General features: G+C 36.3%; 3 protein-coding genes across 8 annotated transcripts; 1 reads left to right on the top strand and 2 right to left on the bottom strand.

Moving 5' to 3' along the window:
- Window positions 1-13,987, top strand: LOC146953708 (ENHANCER OF AG-4 protein 2-like). 6 transcript variants are annotated; one of them, XM_085711538.1, is made up of 13 exons: window positions 1-356; window positions 2,178-2,254; window positions 3,362-5,869; window positions 5,966-6,467; window positions 7,048-7,156; window positions 7,314-7,435; window positions 9,760-9,947; window positions 11,891-12,503; window positions 12,590-12,815; window positions 12,900-13,001; window positions 13,114-13,206; window positions 13,325-13,434; window positions 13,702-13,987. In XM_085711538.1, exons 1-12 carry the CDS (start codon window positions 246-248, stop codon window positions 13,393-13,395), a joined length of 4,722 nt encoding a protein of 1,573 aa, XP_085567664.1. In that variant the 5' UTR covers window positions 1-245; the 3' UTR covers window positions 13,396-13,434; window positions 13,702-13,987. The 6 variants fall into 6 exon arrangements, 4 of the variants coding, with proteins under 4 accessions (XP_085567664.1, XP_085567665.1, XP_085567658.1 ...); XR_015011147.1 differs by lacking the exon at window positions 12,900-13,001 and having other exon boundaries at window positions 13,325-13,451; XR_015011146.1 differs by having other exon boundaries at window positions 12,590-13,001; window positions 13,325-13,451.
- Window positions 13,988-15,891: 1,904 nt separating this feature from the next.
- Window positions 15,892-17,617, bottom strand: LOC146953707 (uncharacterized). Its single transcript, XM_085711530.1, has 2 exons — window positions 16,892-17,617; window positions 15,892-16,807 (listed from the first exon to the last, which is right to left on the bottom strand). The coding sequence occupies exon 2, from the start codon at window positions 16,778-16,780 to the stop codon at window positions 16,004-16,006; it is 777 nt and encodes a 258-aa protein (XP_085567656.1). The 5' UTR covers window positions 16,781-16,807; window positions 16,892-17,617; the 3' UTR covers window positions 15,892-16,003.
- Window positions 17,618-21,336: 3,719 nt separating this feature from the next.
- LOC146953706 (uncharacterized) lies at window positions 21,337-25,592 on the bottom strand. The gene is made up of 3 exons (XM_085711524.1): window positions 25,157-25,592; window positions 23,854-23,984; window positions 21,337-22,727 (listed from the first exon to the last, which is right to left on the bottom strand). Exons 1-3 carry the CDS (start codon window positions 25,334-25,336, stop codon window positions 21,989-21,991), a joined length of 1,050 nt encoding a protein of 349 aa, XP_085567650.1. The 5' UTR covers window positions 25,337-25,592; the 3' UTR covers window positions 21,337-21,988.
- Window positions 25,593-26,040: the final 448 nt, after the last annotated feature.

Raw genomic sequence — 26,040 nt, 5'->3', positions numbered from 1 at the left:
AGCCACTCTCAAAATCGCAAACAAAATCTTCCATTTCACCGCCTCACCGATTCTCTCACACTCTCTCTCCCATTCTCTCTCTCTCTCTCTAGAATCTCTCTTTCTCTCTCTCTCCCCTCCGCCATTGCCAATGCCGCAACCGTTTCCGCCTCTCTAACCGCTTCCGACGAACATTCCTCACCGGCGATCACCGCCGCAACAATTTCTAGGGTTTTCCATTCCTTCGCCGTGGCATCGCCGTCGTCATGGCTCCATCGCGCCGACGTGGAGCAAAGAAAGCCGAGGCCAATGCGCACTTGACTCTCGGCGATCTCGTTCTCGCTAAGGTTAAAGGTTTCCCCGCTTGGCCTGCAAAAGTACGTTTTCCTCAATCCTAACTCGTTTACGTTGTTTTCGTTTGAATCTTCGTTTAAATGTTCGTGAATCGTTTTGTTATGGTGATGTTTGATTCGGTTATCGTTTGAATATTTGAATTATGTGTCGTAGGAGTTATGAATTTGATGAGGTTTTTGAAATTTTCTATATGTAGGGTTTTGTATTTGTTTGTAGCGATTTTATTCCTTTTATGTTGGTGCATTATGGATTAAAGACGAATTGAAGTTTAACATTGTTAGGATTTTTGGAAATTTGATTGATCTTTTGAATATTTTCATTATTTTGAATCTTTGATTCATAGGAGTCTAAAGCCCCGATACTCCAAAAATGGTGAAGTATCGTATCCGACACGTATCCGATACCGATACGCCCCGATACGTCCCGATACGCGTATCGGAAAAGTATCGGGCAATTAATATTTATTTTTTTGAAAAACAATGACCGATACGTGTCGGATACGTCCCGATACGCGTATCGGAGAAGTATCGGGCAATTAATATTTATTTTTTGAAGGAAAAAAATGACCGATACGTGTCAGATACGACTAATTTGTACTCCGACACAGCTTACTTATACTCCGACACCTATACTTCTGTCTTACATATTTCCTTTAAAAAAAAAATAATAATAAGAAATAAAACTACAAGTCTGGCGGCGCTATCAAAATCATATTGTATCTTCTAACCTAAAAAAATAGGGTTTCTCGTCACCACATAGCAATAACTATTCTTTCTTCTAACCATTACCACTGATTGAATTCTACTCTGTTTCTCTTCTCTCTAATGTTACGTTTCTTCTACCGTTTGTTTTCGATATAAATTAGTGTTAACTGTTAAGTAGTCAACATTAGACCAAGATGTTCTTTTTTTATAGTACTTACGATGTTCTCTTTGGATGGTACTAATGATGTTTAACTATATTCTATCTAATTTGTGCCAAAAAAAATATGTAATTGTCACTTGTTTTGATCATTTTCATTAATGTGAATGTTTGTTTATTATCATTTTTAGTTATGTTTATACATTGTGCACTTATACTATTAATTTTAAATTTAATTTTTTAATAACGTATCGAGGCCGTATCGTATCGGGAATTTTGAAAATTTTCCCGTATCGCCGTATCGGTATCGTATCGTATCGGTATCGTGTCAGGTATCGGGGCTTCATATTAGGAGCATTTATTTTGATTCATTATTTAGAAATATTTTGATTCATAACATTATTAGAGAGAGTTGGGGTAGTACCTAAAGTAGAAAAGACGGTGGAAACTAGGGTTAGGTGGTTTGAACATGTACAGAGAAGACCTGTATATTCATAGGATCATTTATTTTCATTTATTATTCAGAAATATTTTGATTCATAACATTATTAGAGAGTTGGGGTTAGAAAATTACAGCAGAAACTACGTTAGGTGGTTTGAACATGTAGAGAGAAGACTTGTAGATTCTGTGATAAGGGGAGTAGATCATATGGAACGTAGTCAGATCACTAGAAGCAGAGGTAGACCTAGAAAAACTGTTAAGAAAAAGTCTAAAGATTAATGAGTTGGATAGAAATATGGTATATGATAGAACATTATGACATTGTTTCATCTATGTATCCGACTCCACGTAGCAGGATAAAGCTTGATTGTTGTTGTCGTCATTGTATAGGAGCATTTAAGTTTATGTTCTATTTCTTTTTATTTATTTATTTTTGGTGATTATTCTCATTGCTAGATGGTTAACCAATTAATTGAAGTGGTTCATCTTTTTTATTGTTTTTTTAATGTTGGGATTCTATTTTGTTGATTTTTGTGTTTAGATAAGCAGGCCTGAAGATTGGGAGAAAAAACCTGATCCGAAGAAATTTTTTGTTCATTTTTATGGGACCGAAGAAATGTAACTCTCTTTCTCTTTCCTGTTTTAATTGTAGTATTTAGTGCTTACCACTAAACTGTGATTCTGTTATGGCTGATACGGACTGCAACTACTGCCTAATGCAGTTCAGTGTTGTTAAATAGCGGCTATAGTGGTGCTATAGCGTAGTGGAATTTAAACAAATCACTATTGTTCCGTGATGTGCTAGTATGAACTGTTGTCAAATTGCGGCTAGAGCGGTGCTATAACACCGTTGTGTAATATATTTTAAACAAATTCCAATTTTCCGCGATTGGCAACATTCATGCGGTTGCCGTATTCACTGCAATTTAAAACCTTGCATTAACAGTGTGTAAATAGCTAGTTGTCATGTAATTCAATGAATACTTATAAGCTCTTTTAGTAACTGATAATGGCTAGGTTGCAAGTAGTTCCATGGATGTTGGCCAGTTCTTTAGTGATCCAGAAGGACTGGCTGATACTATGAAGTTGCTTAGTGTCTAGTAATTCAACTATAATTTTTTTTTATTCAAGTTACGAATACAGGAATATGATTCCTGGTCCTGGTTAGAAATTAATAATTTTGGAACTTTGATATATTGTCCTAAGAAAGAAAAAATAATTGCTTTTTATCATTCAAAGGATATTCCAGCTGTTTGGTAACTAGTGGAGTAATACCTCATCTTATTTTTGGATTAATAAAGCATGAATTTTGTCATTATTATCATTTTTCCCTGATGGACATTTTTTGATTTGGTGGATTTGTTTTGTGTTATCCAAATGTTATTAGTAGAAGGAATCCTATTCATTATTTTCTTCCCTGTTAAAGTGAAGTGTTTCTGAGCATATTTTTTTAGTTGATTACTGTCAACCATAAATGCCACTCAATTTTAGAGAACTTGGTAACCCTCTTTTGCTGCGATTCAAAATTTAAGTCCCTAGCTGACGACTATGATGGTATCAACGAGTAAATTTCAAGTAATTTGACATTCTTTTTCTAAATACAAGTAATATGATTTTGTGATCTATATCTTTTCTTCTTTTCCTTTGTTTTTTCATTCATTAGATCAACTGTTTTTCTTTTCATCTTCTTACATTGCACCCTTGGTTCAATCTTTTCCTTCCCAGAGCTTTTGTCCTCCCTGCTGATATTCAGGAATTCACCAACGAGGTCAAAACTAAGACGACTGCTCGGTTGCATGGTAAGACGAAGTGCTTTACCCAAGCTGTGAGGGAAATCTGCGCAGAATATGATGAGTTAGAGAAACAGAGAGCCGGTGGTTTGACAGATGACACTGATGATGCACGTGTTGGTTCAGAGGCCCCTTCTTTTGATGGGGTAGTGGATGACGTAAAGGATGTTACTGATGCTGTGGTATTAAATGTAGAAAAAGCGAAGACTGTTATGGAAGATGTTGGCTCAAATTTGGAGCACCATGAACAAAGATGTGGAGAAACTGATTGCCAAGATGAAAAGCCTTCTACATCTGGCCGTGCAACTGGCGATTCATCTCCTGTTTTGTCACCTGTGTTGGAAAGTAAATCATCCATTGGTACAGAACTAAACAAGCACAATATCAAATCAGGCCTTGAGGATAAATCATGTCGAAAGAATGAAGTTTCTGATATTAAGGATTTTTGCAAAGTTAACGACTTCAAGCATGATGATAATGTACAGAGTGTTTCTACTGATGGGAACAAGGCAAGAAAGCTTGTTACTAGCTCAAGGAAGAGAAGCGAAGCTGCAGCTGATAAAGAAATAAGTGGATTTGATGTAGCATTTTCAAAGGGTGAAAAATCTGCAGGCCATGCTAATCCTTTCAGGTCTAGAGAGACAATGAAAGATGGGAAAAGGGGGAAAAATGCTTTTTCTGTCAATTCTGAAGATGCTCCTAAATCAGATCCGTTAATTAACAGCAGAAATAAAGATAAGAACTTACTGAAAGCTAAAACAAGCCTTAAGGTAAAAAATGAGTTGCAGGAGAGTTTTGTTGATTCTGAGGAGGCTGATAGAACAAATTCTTTTAAGAAAAACAAGACCCAAGTTCAAGGAAAGAATAATTTGGGACTGGATGAAACTTTACATGCCACCAAGAAGCTCAAGAGTATAGATGTCAAAGACAGAAAAACGTTAAATTCTCTCTCTGAAGATATGAAGAGTGCTTCACCTGTCTTTCCTATTGATTATGAGGAGGCTGATGGAAAGAATTCTATTAAGAAAAACAAGACCCAAGTTCAAGGAAAGGGTAATTTGGGAACAAATGAAACTTTACATGCTACCTTGAAGTTAAAGCTTATGGATGTCAAAGACAACAAACCTTTAAATTCTCTCCCTAAAGATATGAAGAGTGTTTCACCTGTCTTAACTGTTGATTCTGAGGAGGCTGATAGAAAGAATTCTTTTAAGAAAAGCAAGACCCAAGTTCAAGGAAAGCGTAATCTGGAAACAAACGAAACTTTACATGCTACCAAGAAGTTAAAGCGTATGGATGTCAAAGACAACAAAGCTTCAAATTCTCTCTCTAAAGATATGAAGAGTTCTTTGCAAGTCTTTCCTATTGATTCTATGGAGGCTGATAGAAAGAATTCTTCTAAGAAAAGCAAGACCCAAGTTCAAGGAAAGGGTAATTTGGGAACAAATGAAACTTTATTTGCTACTGAGAAGTTAAAGCGTATGGATGTCAAAGACAACAAACCTTTAAATTCTCTCCCTGAAGATATGAAGAGTGCTTCACCTGTTTCTACTGTTATCGTTAACAAAGCATTAAAAAAAACAGAGTTGAAACGGTCTTCTTCAAGTTTGAAAACAGAGAAAGGGTTGTCATCTAGGGCTCAGACTGCTAAAGTAGATTCCAATGATTATGTTTGTGACGTGCTGACTGGTACAAAACATCATAGTCAAGAACGGAAAGCTTTGCCTCATTCTGCTAATCTTTCTTCTGATCAACATGCAGAAATGAGTTCTACTAGACTGAAAGGGTATGCAGATAATCTTGCAGTTAAACAACTACAGAGGAAACGCAGAGCTGTTTGCCTTGAGGATGATGATGATGATGAATCCAAGACTCCTGTTCATGGAGGAGCTTCTAAAACTATTGGATCACCCTCTCTTGTTTCAGAGGCTGTGAAGAGCAATGATCCATTGTTAGAGAATGCCGATGTTTCTCAGCTGAATAAGGAAAAACCTGGTACACCTGAGGATAGCCATTTGAAAGGACATTTAACTAAATTATGTAATGACTCTTTGCCTACAAGGCATCCTCAAAAAGAGAATGCTGATGAAGTTGTTGCTGTCAATTCACCTCACAGTCCTGAGCAGTTAAATAGAAAGCGTTTTCCTACGAACGTGGAAAAATTCCCTAAGTCTCTTCCCACAACAAAATCAAATGCTGAGCGACATATATCTTCCAAAGCTTTGCCTAAAGTCAGTAATGCTACTCAAAAGAAGGCTGATAATGGGTCTTCAAAGAGTTTAATTAGCACCAACACTTTGCAGAGTCAAATTATAACTCATAAAAAGAAGCCTGCGTCTTATGTTGAAAGGTCCAAAACTACACCAAAGACATTACCGCAGTCGGTTGAAGTTCATACTACAACAGAAAATTTAAAGGAACTTGATGCTTTTCATGTTGATGGGTACATATGCTTTTGATTCTGTGTCTGTTTTTCCTTCTTCTTTGAATTATTTACTGATTATTTTTCTTTCTTTATAACATGTTTACGTTATTATAGATTAGAGTTGGGCGCAGAAGAAAAAAGTAGCCTATATGTTGGTTCTGGGACTCCAGAAAATGCCAACACTATGAAGCATCTTATTGCAGTTGCCCAGGCAAAAAGGAGACTAGTAGCGCAATTTCAGTGTCATCCTTTTGACCTTCATTATGCTCAAGTGGGAACACCTAGCCCCTCTATGGCGCAGCCATTTCTGTCTGTATCTAACAATAGTGGCCAGGCAGATATGAAGGAAGTTTATGAGCACCCAACATTAGCTTCTCCATTAAACAATGGGTATCACTCCACTTCTCATAATCAACTTGATGCTGAAAAAAATGAGGAGATAAGAGTTGGTTCGGGACAAAGGGCTGCTGGGGGATCTTTGAGTAGCGGTACTGAGGCTGCTATGGCCCGTGATGCATTTGAAGGAATGATCGAGACGTTGTCAAGGACCAAGGAAAGTATTGGGCGCGCAACACGTCTTGCCTTTGATTGTGCTAAATATGGCATTGCCAATGAGGTATGCTTCATTATATCACGGTTATTTCTCTTACCTTTAAATTATTAATTGCATATATGATTTTCTGGCTCCTATTCTACTCCAAGCATATGGGTAGAAAGTTGCCTTATAAATTAATTTAAAAGCTACTTTAGTGTGCAATAATACAATGGTAATTGCAATTGGAATACTTCTTTGATGTCATTCAAATTTTTTTAAAATCTGATGAGTAGTGTTGAAGTGCGAAACCAGTTCAAATATTAAAAACAATTATTGTCGTACTGTAGATAGACGGATAAGCTCAGCTTTTAGACAAGTGTCTAAGTTCTATTGAAATTGATGGTTTTATAGTAGTATGTGTTAGTTGTATTTCACATGATCTTCAGACTACATACTTCAACTATTAGTTTGCTTGTGTGCTTTTGTATTTAATTCTGACTTTTAGAATATAGCAAGGCATTTTGTTTTGGTCATATTTAAATATAAATTATTGTAATATGAATATAGTTTCTATGATACTTCTGCAATTAAATTTTTCAGTTACGTTACTTTTATTGTTAATTTTCATGTATTGGACTTACTGGAAGGTCTATATGTTCAGGTTGTTGAACTTCTTATCCGAAAGCTAGAAAGTGAAACTAGTTTTCATCGTAAAGTGGATTTGTTCTTTCTGGTTGATTCCATAACCCAATGCTCACATAATCATAAAGGTGAGAGCATTTACTTCATAGAATGCTGTTTCGTAGCATTTATTATGAAGTCACATGTTTTTCTCTCTGGCTCTTCATCTTCTCTATTCTCTGCTTAAATTGCATATTTCAACTCAAATAGTGTTTTCTTCATGGCATCTTCAACATATATTTTCAGGCATTGCAGGTGCTTCTTACATCCCTGCAGTTCAAGGAGGATTGGCACGTCTTCTTGGTGCTGCTGTTCCCCGTGGAACTAGTTCCCGTGAAAATCGTGAAAATCGTCGTCAATGTCTTAAGGTCAGCTCTTGTTCTTTTTGCAATAAATAAGTTATATTTTAGAGAAAAGAATTGACGTATGAAATGATGATAATCATACTCCAAAACATCAGAATGGAATAAGAGGGAAACAAATGATGGAGATTCCAACAAGGGTCTCAATTTTCTGCATCTATAATATATATCTGTACTTCTATACTATATGTAAAGAGAACATAGTTTTGGTGTAATACTTTTTCTTCCAATTATACTCCTATTTTAAACTATTGTAACTACAATTTTATCTTTTATATAATACTATTTAAATCTTCAATTAAAAAAATCAATTAAATATCATTGACATGGGAACAATTCCACTGCAATAGGAACAATATCAGACACTATAACGGGAGCTTATTTTGATCTTATTTGCCAAAATTATTTGATTGTGGTATATGCCAAAAAATTTATAACCAAGTGCGATAAAATATATATACAATGAAGCGTAATAGAAAAGCGGACAGATTGACACATTAGAGCCCGTCTTTCCACTAGTATTAATATTGGTAATTTCCGTGAAACAGCCATCGGTTCACTAGATAGAAGCTATAACAGTTTAAGTACAGTCCTCCCCATTTGAAAATAGAGATATTAGAGGTGCTAAAAAATGCTTGGATTTTACTCCAACAGCATAGACAGTAGAATCGTTAAAACTTTAAAGCACACTGCGCTGTTAATTGCATAAACCGTAAAATAAAACAAATCAAAGTGAAGCAACTCCAGAAGGAAGGGGCAAGCAACTAGGTTCCAGCACACCGAACAAGTTTTCCGAAAGAAAATATTTTCTTGTGATGTAGAAACAAAAGGCAGTTAATTTGAAGTATAGGTTGAAAATCACACAAATATCAGTGGAAAGGGCTGCTCGGGGTCTATGAATCTTAAAAATGTTATGCGTATTAATTCTTTGGGTACAATGTTGAGATAAAATATTTGCTCTCTCTGTTAGTTTTGGATTTCATAAGGCTTTGTGTGAAGAAACCTCTTATTCTTGGGAAGTGTACAATAACAAAAACTGTTTCCTACTAGGTAAAGTTAGCTACTTGGATCAAATAATTTCTATGTTGTCCAAACCAGTTTTCCAGAATTTCTAGTTTGATCAAGGTTATTTTAGATGAATTCTATTGTAGTTTTCCTTGGTCTTCTATATCTGTTTATCAGGTTAATAACTCTTTCTTACCAGGGCTACTATTTTTCTTTCCTCACAAGCCAACCATCTTAATGAGTTTTTGTCATTTTGTTTTTTTCATTAGGTGCTACACCAGCTATTTATAATCGTCTATTCATTGTCATATCGTTTCTCACATGTGCACGTCCACCTCAACATTTTCATCTCTGCAACACCTAGCTTATGCTCTTGTTTGACTTTTACCGTCAAACATTCACTACTATAAAGCATTGCTGGTATTATTGTTGATAGGTAAAAAAATTCCTTTGAGCTTAAGAACCATTTTCTAATCACAATTGGGAAGTGTGTCAAACTGAAAATAGGACATACAAGTGAACACACACCAGAGGGATCAACAATACAGATTATATTTTAATGAAAAAGCATACAATCAATTCCTCCCTCGGCTCTCCGAATCATCTGCAAAAAGCATACATCTCGGTGCTAACTCTTGGATGTGTGATATGTCTACAAAAAGAAAACTTAGATTTAGATGTTTTAGAGTTTTTCTAATGATTGAAATCTAAAAGGAAAGACCCCCGAGAATCACTACAAAAATTTCTAAATTAGTGAGAAAGCACTGAATTTTTTGGCATCGTTCGAAGCAGTGAAAAGGGCATTATTGTCCTTGTTTGTGTCTGCCAAGAAACTTTTAGCAGTTAATCTCAGGTGTAGTTTCTGTTATCTCGAGATTATAATGAATGGTCAACATAGCTATCAATATTTTCACCCACAAAACAGAATTGTGTCATACACTAGAAGGTGAGAGACTCTAACTTCGTTTGGTCCAGCTTTGATTCTGTTGATGAGTCTTTTGCTAACAATTATTTAGATTAGTACATTCAACCCAACATATGAACCCCTAACACAGAACCATGGAATTTAAATCAAGTGCAAATCAAATCTGTTAATCTGAAGTGTTGTCTGCTTGGCAGTATTATTGAACACTTCAATAGTCCACTCTTTTCTTTATTATGCTACTAATGATTTGAGATGGAGGGAGTAATATATAGTAGTGGATGCTAATTTTGTAATTATTACGGGTGTTTATGATGCCACTTTTTTTAAGTTAGCATGCTGTGTGCCAGTGGAATATTTCATTTCTGTTTTCCTATTTATTTTTATGTTGGGTGGATTGCAGGTTTTAAGGTTGTGGCTTGAGAGGAAAATTTTTCCTGGATCAGTTCTTCGCCGTTACATGAATGATATTGGAGGTACAGGTGATGATATGACTGGTAGATTTTCTTTCCGGCGTCTTTCTCGAGCAGAACGATCTGTGGATGACCCAATTAGAGAAATGGAGGGCATGCTTGTTGATGAGTATGGAAGGTGTGATTATTGCGGTCATTAATTTTTTTTAAGAATTTAAGTGAATGTGCGTGTTTTCATTTTTATTCAAGTTTTCCTTTGATAAGTCACTTGTCATTCTTATACTATACAGCCCATCTTTAACCCATGATAGACTGAATCCATAAATTAGAAGAAAACAAAAAGAATATAATATGAAATAGAGTTAGTCATGTAATAAAATACTTGAGGAAGAAACATGTCTGTCATTTTGGTAAATGTTATGTCAATTTAAATACAATAAAGTAATTGGATGGAAATTCAGCCAATTCAAACCATGGTTAAAAATTTAATGTTTAAACTAGATTTATTAATCTTTACAAATTCAAAATTAATCTCAATTCAAATCATAAAAATTGATTTGTAAAAACGGAGCAATTTTTATCTAGTTTGACTTATGTACTAATTATATTATACCATATTTTTCCTTTGTTGAGTGTTTGACTTTTTGTTTAGTTGCTGTGAATCACCAGTAGTGGGGAGTATCTCTTCTCAGTGTGTCTCTAAAACAGAAAACAAAAGAAAAAGAGAACAACTAATACAAACCACTATTTTTTCCTATTTCTAATATTTTTCCCAACATAAACTCTTAGAGGTTGTGCCTCTGAATTATTGTTCCTATCATTAATGTATAAGTATTTTCTCCTCTTCTCTATTACCAAAACGGAAAGTTGAAAAGGAATAAGAGATGATCTCGTTTTTATGGATACTGCTATACAAAGAAGAATCTTTGTTTGAATTGAATTTATTTTCCAACAGGTATTGAAAAACCATTGCATTCTGACTTTGTACCTTCGCATATTACAGTCATCATACTATTGTTTAATTTCCACAGTAATTAATTCTGATGAAGTATTTGAAAAACTGAAATGGGAAAAAATAGTGTATGGATCAAGTTGTGACGGTGGAAAAGAAATTGTAGATGGAAATTATTTATTTTTGTCTTGCTTTGCATTTTCCTATTTTATTTGTCTGGGATTTCAATTAGCAATATGAAATTCTTCGTTTTATGAAAACACAACTGGCTATTGGTGGCATTTAGCCTGGACAAGTCTTAGAGTTTCCCACCATGGGCATGGCCTCTCTAAACAGCCACGTGCCTGTTTTGCCAGTTTTTTTTTTTTTTTTTGATTAAAAAAACATTAAAATGTGATAATATATTTTATCTTTGGTGTTTTCTGTTTCACCCCCCTTTCATGTAACACTGTTAAACACACCTCCATCATATTAGACCATTTGTTTACTAAATCACCCCTCGTTATGATGTGAACTTGAAAAAAAATTGGAAGTGTAGAATAAGTTCTACAGAACCTCATACTCCACTGGTAGAAAACATATAAAACAAAAAACATTGAAGAAAGCTATCATTGAAAACAACCATTAAAGCTAGCTGAATCGGTGCATTCTTCCAGATCTGGAACTTGTTTTTTCTTCTTTGTTGTTTGCATTCCTGCATTCCTGCAGCAAATCATGTGTTGATCCTGCATTCCTGCTAAGAATAGTTGTTCAAACAAAGCACTTAAACTTGTATGGAAGATATTGTCAAGAAGGAACCTTTGTCAGCTTAAATTTGAGTGCGAAATTGGAATAGAAATTCACAGGGGAACAAAAGAGACTGGACAAAACACAATCAATAAAATATTGATATAAGAATAACGTTTGTTTATTATTTGTGTGGGGTCACAATTATTTTCCAAATGTATCACCAATAAGTCACTAAACATTAACCAGTAAAGCATCTCTGCCATTGAAATATAAAAGTAATATATCTATGGTGTTAAACTCACTTGGTCATCATGGGAAAGTCTAACACTTTCCCATTCTAAATGCCACCCTGGCTATTTGTTTGAAGTTCTAATTCCATTTTTACTTTTCAATTTCAAAAAATATTTCAGATTCTGATATATCTGGCTATTGTGTTTCAGTAATGCTTCAACAATTCAGCTGGCTGGCTTGTTATCTTCGCACATATTCGTAGAGGACGATGATTTTTCTAATAATGCATCTCCAGCTGATCCTACTCGCACTCTAGTGGATTCAGAGACTTCTACCGTTACCCCAAGTGACAAGCGCCACTGTATCTTGGAAGATGTGGATGGTGAGCTAGAAATGGAGGATGTTTCAGGTCATCCAAAGGATGAAAAGCCTGTATTGTTGAACAGTACCTCTGAAATGGATTTTCAATTTCAGGGCTCAGATAGGATATTGGATCCAGCATCGAACGTTTCTGGAGAGGATCATGTTATTCTTGAGGTTTCTCCTCCATTACCACTTGATTCGCCTCCTACTCCCCCACCTTTGCCTTCTTCACCTCCACCACCACCACCTCCATTATCTACATCTCTTCCCCCACCTCCGCCACCCTCATTGCTACAACCCCCACCTCCTTTACCACCGCCTTGTCCTACACCATCGTTGATTCCTCAATCATCTGGAACAGCTCAGCCTTCAATTTCTACCCTGCCATCTCAATCATCACAGCAGTCATCGCCGCTATCTGGTTATCAGCAGCTTCATAACTCTAATGGCACAAATAGTGTAAGATGTTTTTGCTTATGGTTCTCTATGGTTTGTTTTTTATTTGTTTGCATTACTGGTTTTGAAAAATGGAGTCCTCTATACAGGGCATCCAAATAGTTCAAATGGCTGGAAATTCTTTTCCTGGAGGTCAAAATAGCTCTGCTGTGAAGAATGAAATATTGCCACAGCCGTCTGCTTGCTTTCCTCCAATGGCTGGTTGCAGTTCTCAGGATTCTTCTGCTTTAAACCCTACAAGGAAGTTGGAATATGGACAGAGCGATATGCGTCTAAATTCTCAAATTCCTAAACCTAATCAGGAGTTTCAGATCGGTAATCCTCGCTTTGCTCCAAGAAACGTGCATCCCACCCCACCTCAAAATCCATCTAATCAGTATTTATATCCAAATCCTTTAGTTCAGCAGCATCCACATTCTTTCTGTCAACCGCACGTATTGACATCCGTTCCAGATGGCCAGAGGCAATTTGTTGCCAATGAGCAGTGGAGGATGTCAACAAGTGAGTTTAAAATAAACAACCAGCATTGTTTATGGAGAGGGATAAATCCTCCGCACATATTTGTGTTGTTTGAGTTAATTCTGAATGTTTGTTTTGATGGTGGCGATGACAGATTATTTTCGGCCACCACTTGAAAGACCACCAATGAGTAACATAGGTTTTCAGCATGCGAACGTCAGTATACCTGTTCCACCTTCAAAGTCAGGTACTTTCTCCAATTTTACACTTTGTTTATTTCTTTGTTCTTAGTTGATTAGTTCCCTTTGAAATTCCACGTGTTAAGAGTCTATATTTATGCATCAAAATCTTGTTTCCTTCATCAGGATATGGTGTTCCTCAGATGTGCCCCTTTAGACCAGACATTCCTGCACTTAATTGTTGGAGGCCTACCTGATGTTGATTGGATTTTTTTTCCAACTCATCTTCAATATTGGTGTGTAAGGATATTGGGTATTATTCATAGCTTATTTGTTATGTTTACATCAAAGTGAAATTGATTTTGATTCAATGGTCATTAAACTTTCAATTGATTTTAATAATTAAAAGGATTTAGGTTGTTATACATACCTGAAGTGTAAAGTGGTCAAGTGTGCTTTTGTAATTTGTTTTGTTCAATACTTATGGTAATTTTTATTTTTAAAAAAATCGTATTTCAAGATTCTCTTTTAGTACTGAATTGTAACTGCTTTTAATTTTTCAGTGCTGTTGCTGGTGGATCAACAAATGAAGTTACATAATGTGGACTGAAGTTAATTCACTTGTGTAGTGCGTATGACTACCCCCAAAGAAAATTTTGAAAACTTGTGGAGGCTTTTAGCAGGACTGTGTATATTTAATTTTTCCTGACGACAAATCTCAAAGAACATCGGATCCCAAGTTTAGGTCCTAGTTTTGACATTTTTGGTTAATCCGTTACTCTCACCTCTTGTAATTATTACAAATGATCTATATATAGAAATCAGTTTATACTCTACGGTTTAGAATACAATAATTGAATGTTGATGTTACTATATAGCCTTTGGTTTCTTTTTTCAAATTTTTTTTCTCCTTAAATTTTTTTATAGTCTATGTATTGTGATACAAATAATATAAATTTATTGGAAAAAAACAAGGGTTCACTGATGTCAGATAGGGCTAAAATTGTGTTTAACAGAGTTCTTCTCATACTGCTGAATCCTTGCTGCATAAATAAAATTAGTTATGCATTCGCGCTTTTACCTCTTTCTCCTATGCTCCATGCAAATGCAATTGTAGAGGACCTTAACATCTAAACTGCATTGGAGTTCTTACGTTAAAGATTTTAAATTTTGTCTGAGCTTTACTTGATCCTTGTAGCTGATTGGATTACTGAGGTAGACGTTAATACTGGTTAAAAATGTATCGTATCATACTTTGTCCTAAAAGTTGCTAGAAAGGTAATTGTAAGGAGGGAGCAAGTTCTATTTTCTAATTTAACGGTTAAATCTCAGCTTCTCTCAAGAGGTCATGGATACTGATGATTTTTTTCTGGTGTTCAGTTGTTTTGACATTATTTTATTTATTTCTTCAGAGTAATACTGTCATTGTGAAAAGGCCATGCATCCTATGTCATACTATGTTCTCTTAGAAATCAGCTGATGTGGCATACTCCCGATTTTCAATTGGTGAAAAACATACTGAGTTTGAGAATGACAGTCAAAATAATCTGTCAAATGTTGTCACCGAATACTGTCAAATGCTGAATATATGGAGTATATTAAGCTCAATGCAACACAATCAGGCCTCAGGTTCATACATTTTAGCTCACTCTGGTAATTTTACTATTTGTCTCCCTCCTCGTTTTTTGGATTCTAGATGTTGAACTTGTCTGCTTCCTGTCACATTGTATTTCCTCTCCTTCCTAAACATTGTAACTGCCTGGAATCTAATTCATGGTTGAAGCCACTAGCAATTGTGAATTGTCATGGCCTTTAACCTGTTTTTTGAGCCTTTTCGTTATCAATTGTCATGTATGGAGATTCTCAAGAATGTACAACATCAGCAGCAACGGTCTAATTTTACAATGACAAATGCTAACATGTGCCCTTATATTCGTAAAGATTGTGCATTCAATCAACTTTTTTAAAGTCAAAATATTACTTTTTCCAATAAAAAAAATTCTATTTTGTTTCCTTAAGATGTGCATTTATGGTACAAGCTGGCACAACTCTTTTACAATTTGCATATTAAAGATAATGCAAAGAAAACGAAATGACCTATTGCTTACTCTATTCTGTTACAATCTCTTATTTCTGTAGTAGTACAAACACTGTTATCAGAGAGTTGATGCGGCAACAGAATTCTGACCTCTATAAGATATTCTAGATGATAACTGACTAGAGCTACCATAAAGGTAGCAGTGGTATAGTCGTATGTATTCTATCAAAAGTAATTTCCAATTCAAGTAGCTATTTTCCTTTGAGTATTACTTTTCCCACCCTATGCCTTTCCTAGCGCGCCCTATTTTTTTCCCAAAATACCCTTTGTCCGGATTATATAATCCGAACTAACTCCGGATAATATAATCCGGATTAATTCGTGTCTTTTGGCACTCCATTCACCCTGATGGTTGATGATACAAGTTATAAATATACTGGTTCGGATTATATATTCCGAAACAGCTAGAGAATTTCCAGAAAACATAATCCGAAACGTGTAATTCACCCCGTTGAAAGTCAACAAAAGGGGGTGGTGAACGATGGTTCCGGATTATATAATCCGGAATGCGCTAAACACGTCCGGATTATATAATCCGGACTGCATCAGTTCAGAGGCAGAAGCCATCTGTTTTGGCTGAGCCTCTGTTTCAGAGCACATTCAGTCAATGTTTTTGGCCTTTGACCATACGCAAACCAGAAAATCAAATTATAACTTCAAAATTAACAACATAATATAATTTTTAAACTTTAATAAACATAATTATCCAAATGGTACATAACAAAATTATCCAAAATATTCAAACATTAAAGTTACATAAAATAGTATCAGTCCCTAATAACTACACCTCTGCTACCACCCCTGCCACCACCCCTGCCACCACCCCTGCCACCCTCAGTAGCTTTCCGACGACGGTAAACTTTGGCATCATGCACCTCTCTCAAGGCATCCTCCAAATGTTGCCATTCCTCACTCCCTTTCGGCACCAGACCGCTTCTCATCACAGCATAAATATGGTCTCTGATGCGGCTCATCCTTCCGCTAAGCTGTAAGTACGCAAGGTCTCCATCATCTTGAGCAGCTCGGGCATCAAGGACCTCACGCTCTGGTGGCTGTGGCACCGGTACCGGCATGTCTGGAAGAATCATGCGTGGATGAGACACCTGGTAAAACCACTTGATGTATCCATCTTCTACCTCCACACCATGAACTGCAACCTGTCCCAACTGCTGAGGTGTCAGCGTATAATCAAGGACACGCTGAAAGCGGTTTGTGATCTCCGCCAAGTTAACATCAACAGGTGCACTCTGAACAGGATGTCTCGGTATGGTCTGAACCCACCCAAACTGGCGAAGCACCCTCTCCGGCAGATATCTCACCACGCGCTCTCCGCATCTCAGCCATCCAGAGTAAAGGCTGACCCGCTCAAACGAACGTGCCTGACGGTGCTCTCCATATGGGGTCATGACAACCCTCGTCAAATCCAGCGCATCTAGATAGCTCATGTACTGGTCCACTGTGCCTAAACCATGCAGCGGCACAAAAAGCATCGCGCGTGGATACAAATTCTCCACATATCCGTCCCAGACATCCTTGCTGCCCATACCTATGAAGTGATGAAACACCCAAGCCTACACCAAAGACAACCACATATAAATATACAAACCATATACAATTAAATTAAAATAAAATAAAACATAGTTCTTAATTTATACCTGCAGCAAACTCAGGTATCCTGCCACCTGACTGGTGTTCCAACGTGCAGCATTGTTGAGCTCCTTATACAACTGAGTTAGTGCCGCTGCTCCCCACGAAAAACCAGCACAAATATCAAGGTCTCTGAAGTACTTCAGGTAGACAACATCCACAGCCCACTAACTTTTGTACTTGAAGATCGTGATGCCCACCAAGTACAGCAAATATATGCGGACAGCCTGGTCCTGCAACCTCTCCACCTCCTCAGTCACACCATACTCCTCCGCCAAATCCCTCTGCTCCTTCAACCGCTCCTTGAATATCCTCTCCAAGTAGTTAAATCTGCAATGTGCAGCTTTGGTCTTCTCGATCTCTTTGAGTGCATCATCCAGATCAGACCCCAAGTAATCCACCATCCATTCCACTGCCTCGTCCCGTGTTATGGACCCGTGGGACAGGAGCATGCCGTCAATGGGGATATGCAGCAAAGAGGCCACATCATCAAGTGTGACCGTCATCTCCCCAAACGGAAGGTGGAAGCTGGAAGTCTCCTCGTGCCACCTCTCCACGAAAGCACAGATCAGCCCATGATCAATAATCGTGTAGCTCGTATCCTGGAGCCAACCAAGGCCTGTGCGACGCAATCTGCTCTCCCACCACCGTGCAGCCATGATAGGTCTGGTGTCATCATCATGCATCGCCTCTATCTTCTTTCCGTTGTTGATGCATTTTAATTTTCCACGCCACTGCATATATTTAAAATTAATAAAGTGAGTTTAAACAGTACATAAAACAGGCAGTGCCAAATATAAATAAGATATAAAGTGAGTTTAACAGTGCATACCACCCCATCAGCCGCCTTCCTGGCCACGTGCACAAGGTACCTCCACAGCAGGTCAGTCTGGTGTGGGACACCGGGATAGTCCTGTAGTGGCTCAGGGTCCACCACCTTCTCCTTCTTCTTTCGCCTTTGTTGTGGCTCGACATCTTCCATCTCCTCGTCCATACCCTGCAGCTCCTCCTCAAGCTCCTGCTCCTCCATATGCTGCAATTCCACATTAGCATCAGCCTGCTCCTGCTCCATATATTGTCGATGCTCGACATCAGGCTCGACATCAGCCTGGCGTCCTCTACCACCCCGACGCCTCGGACGAACACCACCTTCCTCCTGCAGCCGTCGAGAACGCTCTCTCCTATGGGAAGCATGCCCTGCCTCTCTTACGTGTCGGGTATTTGATGTTGAACCTTCTGTAACATTCAAATTAGGGTAATCAACAATAACAATGAAACAGCACAATCAAACAGCACAAAACAGAAACCAAACAACGTTCTGGGTTACTCCGGATTTCGTAATCCGGAGGAGCAACAACCTAGTCCGGAAAACGAAATCCGGATTGCATTCGAACAGAATTCAAAAAAAAAACGAACTAATTGAACTTGCATGTGTATAGAAATCGAACTTACCTTCCATGTTGCTTGACAAGGGTTGAAATGCGGTGCTTTTGAGCAAGAAAACTCCAAATTTGGTCAAGATTTTTGGTGTTCGGATTTTGGGATAATGTAGAGAGAGAGAGAGAGAGAGAGAGAGAGAGAGAGAGAGAGAGAAGTGAAACTGTAAAACTGTAAAAATGGGGGGTGAAGTTCCTTTTATACCTCGAAACTGTCCGGATTATATAATCTGGATGGTTTATCTATATTTCGGAATACATAATCCGGAGGGTATGTTGGTAATTTGCGTAGGGCGCGCGAGGAGGCCATAGGGTGGGAAAAGTAATACCCTTTTCCTTTTCCTTTCTTGATTGAAGTACTTGGAGATTGAATTGCTTTTTATTGCTCCTTGCACCTTTCTTTTTCCGTTGCATTTATATTGAGACAAAAAGTACTTGTAGATAGGATAGGCATATAGACATATCATGAATTTGGTTGGCCATGGGCCCCACAGTACTGCACATTTTTTATGTTGATATGCATGTTATTATTTCAATTTTTAAAAACTTTAAAATTGGACCGAACTGACTAATTCAATATGTTGAACAGGGAATCGAGTTGGTTTGATCCTATTGAACCATAGTCTAATTTAACTAGGTTGAATCGGATTGAACCACAGTTTTTTTTTTTTGAGGGACGGATTGAACCACAATTAAATTGCAATTGGTTCATTATACATTTATATACATATTTTTAACATTTTTAATATTTTTTATTTATTTATCAGTTATCCATTTCAACCTTGGTTGAATCAATTTAATTAAAACCTGAGTTTCGTTGATTCAAATCCAGTTCTTAGAACATTGTGTTATGTGCTGATATATACAAATATAATCCCAGTTTTATGTCAAGCACATAATAATTCGAGTTGCATAACGCCTATGTTACTAAAGGTGAATTGAGTAAATTGACTGTTTCAAGTTTTTGAACAAGCAAGTAAAGATACGGTGATTACTTTTGTGTTTTCAATGTAGTCAATAGAAAAAATGTTAGTTTTCCATCAAATACAGAACTTAAATCTTTGACAGGAGGAGCAGAAAATTATCACTATTTATTTGCCAGACTTAAAATTTCTATGCAAGGTCATTTAAAATTGTTGTCATGAAGGTTTTAAAAAAAGTAGTAAACTATCTATGATTGGCCGACCTTTCGCAGCACGTTGAAATTATCTGTAAAGAGGATTTATTGAAACCTTGGTCGACTTTGTTATTCTTTCTTCTCTTTGATTCTTTATATTGTTAACGGTGGACACGATGCACATATACACAAGTTTTTGTAAGTATTTAAACGTTTGTCTCCCTCACTCTCCCGTCTACACCATCACATCACCCCATCATAATGGCTTCAAATTTAGTTATGCACACAAAAACATCACTTTATATAGAGGATTTCTCTTTGCACAGGGTCGAACACAGCAGAAAAAATGTGTTATTTAAGAATACTCAAGGTAGGTTCAAATTTTGTGCTGGTTCAAATTTTCTAGAGAGAGGTTCTCTGCCTTCTCTCTAGAATTTCCATCCACCCCTTCCTAACTTAGCTTTGCTAGGGTTAGCCTCTCCCTAGCGCCGCTCAGCCTCCAGCTAGGTTTCTTTGTCCTCCTTTGAGAGGAGTGTTTCCCCTGTTTACCCATCCTCTCTTCATCTTTCATGGGTGATCCAATGTTGTTGCTTGACCTCCATCTCTCCTCTTCTCACCAGATCTCCAACCACGGTTGTTGTCTGTCACTACCCACCCCATCACCGACGTCTATCCGGCCTCCTCCGAAGCCCCCTTGTAGATCTCGAATCTTACCTCTTCCTGCTTGGTTTAACCTCTGTTTTTCTTAACTAGCTTTCTCCTTTTGTTTGGTTTTTTCATTGTTAGTGTCTTGTGAGTTTTTTTTTCCTTCTATTAGTCTAGATTTTTAACCCCCTTTCCAATTCCATATCTATATCTAAAAGTTGAATCTTTAACCTCTTATGAAATCATAGGCTTGGTCTTCTCAAATTGTCAATCAAAAAGCGGTAATAGCCTACTGACTTTAACGTTTCTTTGTATTATGGGTTATTGCTTTGAGTTTATGTTTTTAGCAGGTGAAAAGGTTCTCTCTGTACAAGACTAATTTTTCACCTTGGGCATGACCAGCAAAGGATCTGTTGTCGTTAACATGATCTCTCTCTTACCGTTGAAGTAGCTATGGTCTACCAACAATGGTGTCTGCTCTCCAGGGATATGCTGATTCATGATTGTTTTGTAACACTTTTGGGGTTGTGATGGCATTATTGGTGGGATATTTTCTTTTTTAGACTTAAGTTTAGCTTTGTTTTATGTTTTTATGTTTCTTTGTTTGTTCTGTAGTACTGCCTACCTTCATTCCTAGCTTGCCAAGTTTACCGTGATTCCGTAGATTTATAAGTCAGGAGCTAGTCCCGTGCTTTAGTGATTTATCTGTTTGATTCGGCAAAATTCTGTACTTTACCCCAATCGTGGGTAGTGATCTACGCATGGTGTAATTTGTGCTGTTATGGCTTCTTGAATAAATGAAATATATTTTCGACCAAAAAAAAAAAAAAAAAAGAATACTCAAGGTGATTGCAGTTTCTCTTTTTTTATAGCATTGATGATATTCATAATGACTTTAAAAACAAAGGGTTAAATATATTTTGATTCCTCTAAAACTTTGCATCAATGAAGAGCCCCCTAAACTTTTCCCTCTTCAAAATTGGTTTTCGTTGCTAACTTCCAATTAACGGAAACTGACGTGGCAGTGGCAGGTACATGTGGCCACGTCTGCGGTGTTATATATTTAGAGATTAAACTAAAGTTGATATATTTAGAGGGACATGAAATCAATAACCGTCAATTTAGTCCATGAACTTTTACTCTCACCAATTTAGTCTATAAACTATAAAAATCATTAATCATAACTGCAACCATGTAAGTTTAGGCAGTTCGATGAGCACAATGAAACAGTAGATAACTTCATGAAGTCACCTCATTAATCAAATTCAAAAATAAGATTTGAGAAGTGAAATTGTAAAGAGATACCACTACACAAACACATATCAATACATGTAACTTGTTTTCACCAAGTTCTAGACACATTTCAAACTAGTACATTTACTTGTCACCATAAGGTCTAAGGTGACCAAACCCCTAAAAGAATGGATCCCAACTACCAAGGGTTGGAATTTCCTTGTGTTATTAATCAATCTAAGTTGTTAGATAGATAGAGATCAGATGACTTACATTGTGATCTTGGAAAATTAAGAACTCAAATTCTTAATCATTTGATATTTATCAACAACCGAGGCAAAGCTACAATGATTGATTGCTTAACACAGGGAATCTGTTTCCTAAAAGTATCATTATGACCATATAAAAAAATGGCTGACTGATATAATGTTCAAGGTCCCCAGTCCTACATTTATGACCACAACAAGGTCACCCAAGACTGTTTAAAAATAAATTAATGGGAAGTATTTTCTGGCATAAAAACATTGCCCTATTCAAAGAGAGAATATGGTGTTTGATATTTTTTTCCCCTGCTACATTGATTTACTTTTCCAACCTACCCATTGATGTGGCAGCTAATGATTCCTTTACTCACAAAAAAAAGGATCAAAATTGTTTTGATAAATTATTATATATTAATCAAGTGCAGCTTTATTCTTTCTACCAGTTAGTGGCTTAGGTAAGCCATCAAAGATTGGTTTTTTAATGGCTGCAGTTGAAAGGGCCTGTAAATCTGGTTTCAAATTCCACATTTTGGATGGCCAAATGGATGAGCTACAACTATCCTGATCATGCAAACAAGATGTACTGGATGATTTCTTCACACCAGATGAACAATCAGTTTGAACATCATCCCCCATACTCATTGGCACAGGAACCAAACCACTTGATTCAGAATCAATTGGCAATGGAGTTCGGCTAGCTGCTTTCTGTCTCAAAGCTAAACCCTTTCCTGTTCTTGAAGGAAGACCACCGCTGCTGCTATTATCCTCCCTCAGAATCAACTCTGGTATTCTGCTAAAGTCGGCTACAGATTTCTGACGCCTCTGGACAAGTTTGTCATTCCATTTCACAGAGCTAAGTTCCCAGGGTTGTGCACCTGGTGCAGTAACATCCTTTTCCATAATCTCTTCCAAAATAACATTGACCAAACTTTTGGATTTTCGGTGACGACTCAAGGGACGGTAAGAATTAGGCGAGTTCTTGGATGATGAACCGTTTTCTGAAGGATTAGAGGGAAGTCCATAATAACCCTGGAGAGAGATCATGGCTGGAGAGACCTTCCGATCAGAAGACTTCAATTTTGTGGACTGAAATGATTCAAGCAGTTCACGGTGCGCATTGTCAGGTGGACTGTGAGTAGAGTTACCATTTCTGATGAAATGATGGTCATGGTCATCATCAGTGATTTAAAATGCTAATGGTAAATAAATCACACATCAATGGTGTTATTAAAAAGATATCATGTATTATAACAAACATAAACAGGGAATACTATGAATCTATTTTCTTGTATTATATTTCTTCTGAAATTTCCATGTATAGCTACTTATATTATATGTATGAAATTTAAGACAAATTACAGTAAGACTTGTTAAGCGCGATTTTGAATGAAAGCAACATTTAAAAGCATCATTCAAGAAACAGAGGAAAATAACCACGACAACTAGAAGATTGTTGTCCAAAAAAAGGTGTCTACTGTTCCCTAAAACCACCTAACTGTGATAGAATCTAAGCACGGAAATTATGGATATAAGCTGTTTTTTCAAGAAAAAATTGCACCACACGTCAAGGAAGAAAGTAACATGTTATGACGGAAGAATTAGTTGATATCACTTAAGAGAACTAGTATAAAGGAAAAACTGTAACATGTATATGGAAAGTGAAAGCGTTTGGCCTAATGATATAACAAAATTAAGGCTTCAGTTTTGATCTAATGACAGATTAAAACGTTTTATACTATTAGTGAATAACATATGTCATCAACTACTTAAAAAACTGTCAAAAGCCTTCATTACAAGCCGAAAGAAATTCCAATCATGGTTGAACACCTTGTTTAGTAGTAGTATAAAAAGTTTGACACTGACTTGAACGTATATAATTTAAAAACCTTCGACTTGAATATATTTATTTGGAAAAATTGTAGCCTAGAATTTCATTCTAGTTCTAGATATATTCTCGGTTTCGGCCTTCAACTTTACATTTTTGTCGGTAACTTCTACAATCATGACCAATACAAACACTTGAACTAGTTAGCTAAAGCAACACTTACCTAGTTAACTAAAGGACGATAAAGAACTTATCTAGTTTTTGCAGCCTGAATCATGCTCAAGACTCACAAAGAGTATCAAAATATCTATGAAAAACGAAATTTCCTAACCCCCTCCTCTCAACCCTTATATTTCGTCCAATATACATTTACCAAAATAAAAAGGATAAGATCTAGCTTTCAAATTCAGTGTTATTCAGTAATAGCTTAAATAAATAGAGATAAACATACCCTGGAGTAATGGAACCATTTGATAAACAAGGAGATGGAGGGTGTCTTCCAGGTAATGGAATTTGAACAGTTTTAAGTGCAAATATCTGATGATCAGTAACAAGGCTATTCATCCTTTTGATGTCTGTAACCTACAATTCCACAAAAGCATAAAGAGTTGAAGAAATCATACTTCAAGATACGACTCAATTTGAAAAATAAGAATTAGTACAATGGTAAGTAGCACTGACACTACTGATGGAAGGCGTTTCCGGTGTCTGACACCGACACATGCTGTGATTACGTTCAATTAATTCATTTTTCAATTTTTTTACAGGCGCCGATGTGTCCAGTGTCTGTGACTCATAGGTACAATGTCTTCCTCATTTCAGAAGGGTGGAGGAGACATGTAACCAACCAACCAACAAACAATAATAATATGATATACGTGTAAACACTTCAACAAAACCCAGAAACAAAACAAAACAAAACCACAACTTGGGAATAAAAATAATATAACAAGACCATTCCACAAAAAACAAGATTTCACTCTTGACAGCGAGTTTGACAAAATACACAATTAGCTGATGTGATTTAGGCAAAAACTACACTTTGAAGCTTCAACAAAATCACAACGTCACCTAATTTTGCCAAACTCATTGTCAATCCAAATATACACTTAAGACATGTATGGATTGGCTTATTTGTGCTTATCTACTGACATAAGTTTTGTGAGACTGTTTGAGAGAACTTACGAAAATGGTTTCTGACAATTTTCAAAAGCTTTTTCCAACTTATTTTCGTAAGTTCTATAATATAGTTTATAAAAACAATTCATAGCATATACAATAAGAATTTAACTTCATTTTATCTTTTGCTATAGAAATAGCTTGTGTAAGCTCATCCATAAGGGCTTGTGCTATAAGCTGTTTATCCAAACAGGCCATATATTCCACTTAGTTTTTTCCTTGATTTTCTTTCAATTAACTTTGTCTCTACATGCATGAATTATAATAATTGCAACAACAAAATATCAAAAAACCCATCATTATTTCAGAAAAAGCCTGCACCCACATGCACCATCACCACCACAAGAACAAAAATTGCAAGAAATTGACTTATAAACCATCATCTAATACTTTCATCATCAAATTCTCAAAAAATAAAAAAAAAGTGTCAACCAAAACTAAAAATAAAATTAAAACCCATAACAAAAAATTTATAACTTTTTTTCAATAAAAGTTAAATAAATTTTCTAAGCAACCAAAAAAGGATCAAACTTTATATAACAAAACTAAAAAAAACAAAATATGTTGAAAAGTACCTCAACACCATATTTGATTGCAATACCAACCAATGTATCAAATTTAGATACATGATGTTCAATGTAACCAAGTCTAGGTGGAGATGAAGACATCGTAACTGATTCTCGATCATAATCACACAAAACTTGATTTTCAAAATACCCATTTGAATTATTCTCATTCCATTTTTCCCTTTCCATCTCAATTTCTTCCAAATCAACACAAACCCATTTCAATTCACATATTTTGGGGGTAATTCAAATTGGTCAATGATAATGATAATTTCGTTAATTGAGCAATGAATTGGATTAAAGAATTGGGATTGATGAGAATTTTGGATCTGATTGAGTTGATTTTTGGTTTGTGATTTTTCAATTTTGATCAGCGTTTGGTTCTAGTTTCTCGGGAAAATTGAGAAGGAAAATGAAAGTAGAGAACTTTTTCTTCATTCTGTTTCTGTTTTGTTATTCTTCTGTTTTTTTTTATAGTAAAGTAATTCGTAGTCAAAAATGAAAGTGAAAAAGTGCATGGCCTTTTCCGTAATTTTATTTGCCATAATAATAAAAGTAATTAATTAGATAGTTGAAAAAAATAATAATTAATATTTAATTGAAAAGTAAAATAGGTCGATCATTTTAAAATAATTTTGTTTATTTAAATGAATCACTGGGACGGGATGAGTAATAAATTAAGGAAAGTTCAATGAGTATGGACCGACGACGTAAACTCAATTTTACATTTACAACAAATAAAATTGCATCATTTGTTAAGACCAAAAAAAATTTTGCATCATTTGTCCACGTCATTGTGAAAGTGCTAGAAAATACAAATGAATTTGAATCTCTCAGTCGAGCCATTGACGGAAAATCAGAAGTTGGCTCAAAGAGATTGAAGCCTCTGTTGA

Source organism: Medicago sativa, chromosome 1 (assembly GCF_051527215.1).
Source record: "Medicago sativa cultivar Bolivia chromosome 1, Bolivia_mono, whole genome shotgun sequence".
NCBI lineage: Eukaryota > Viridiplantae > Streptophyta > Magnoliopsida > Fabales > Fabaceae > Medicago > Medicago sativa.
The sequence above is the reverse complement of the archived record's forward strand: the minus strand, read 5'-3'. Positions and strand labels throughout refer to the sequence as shown.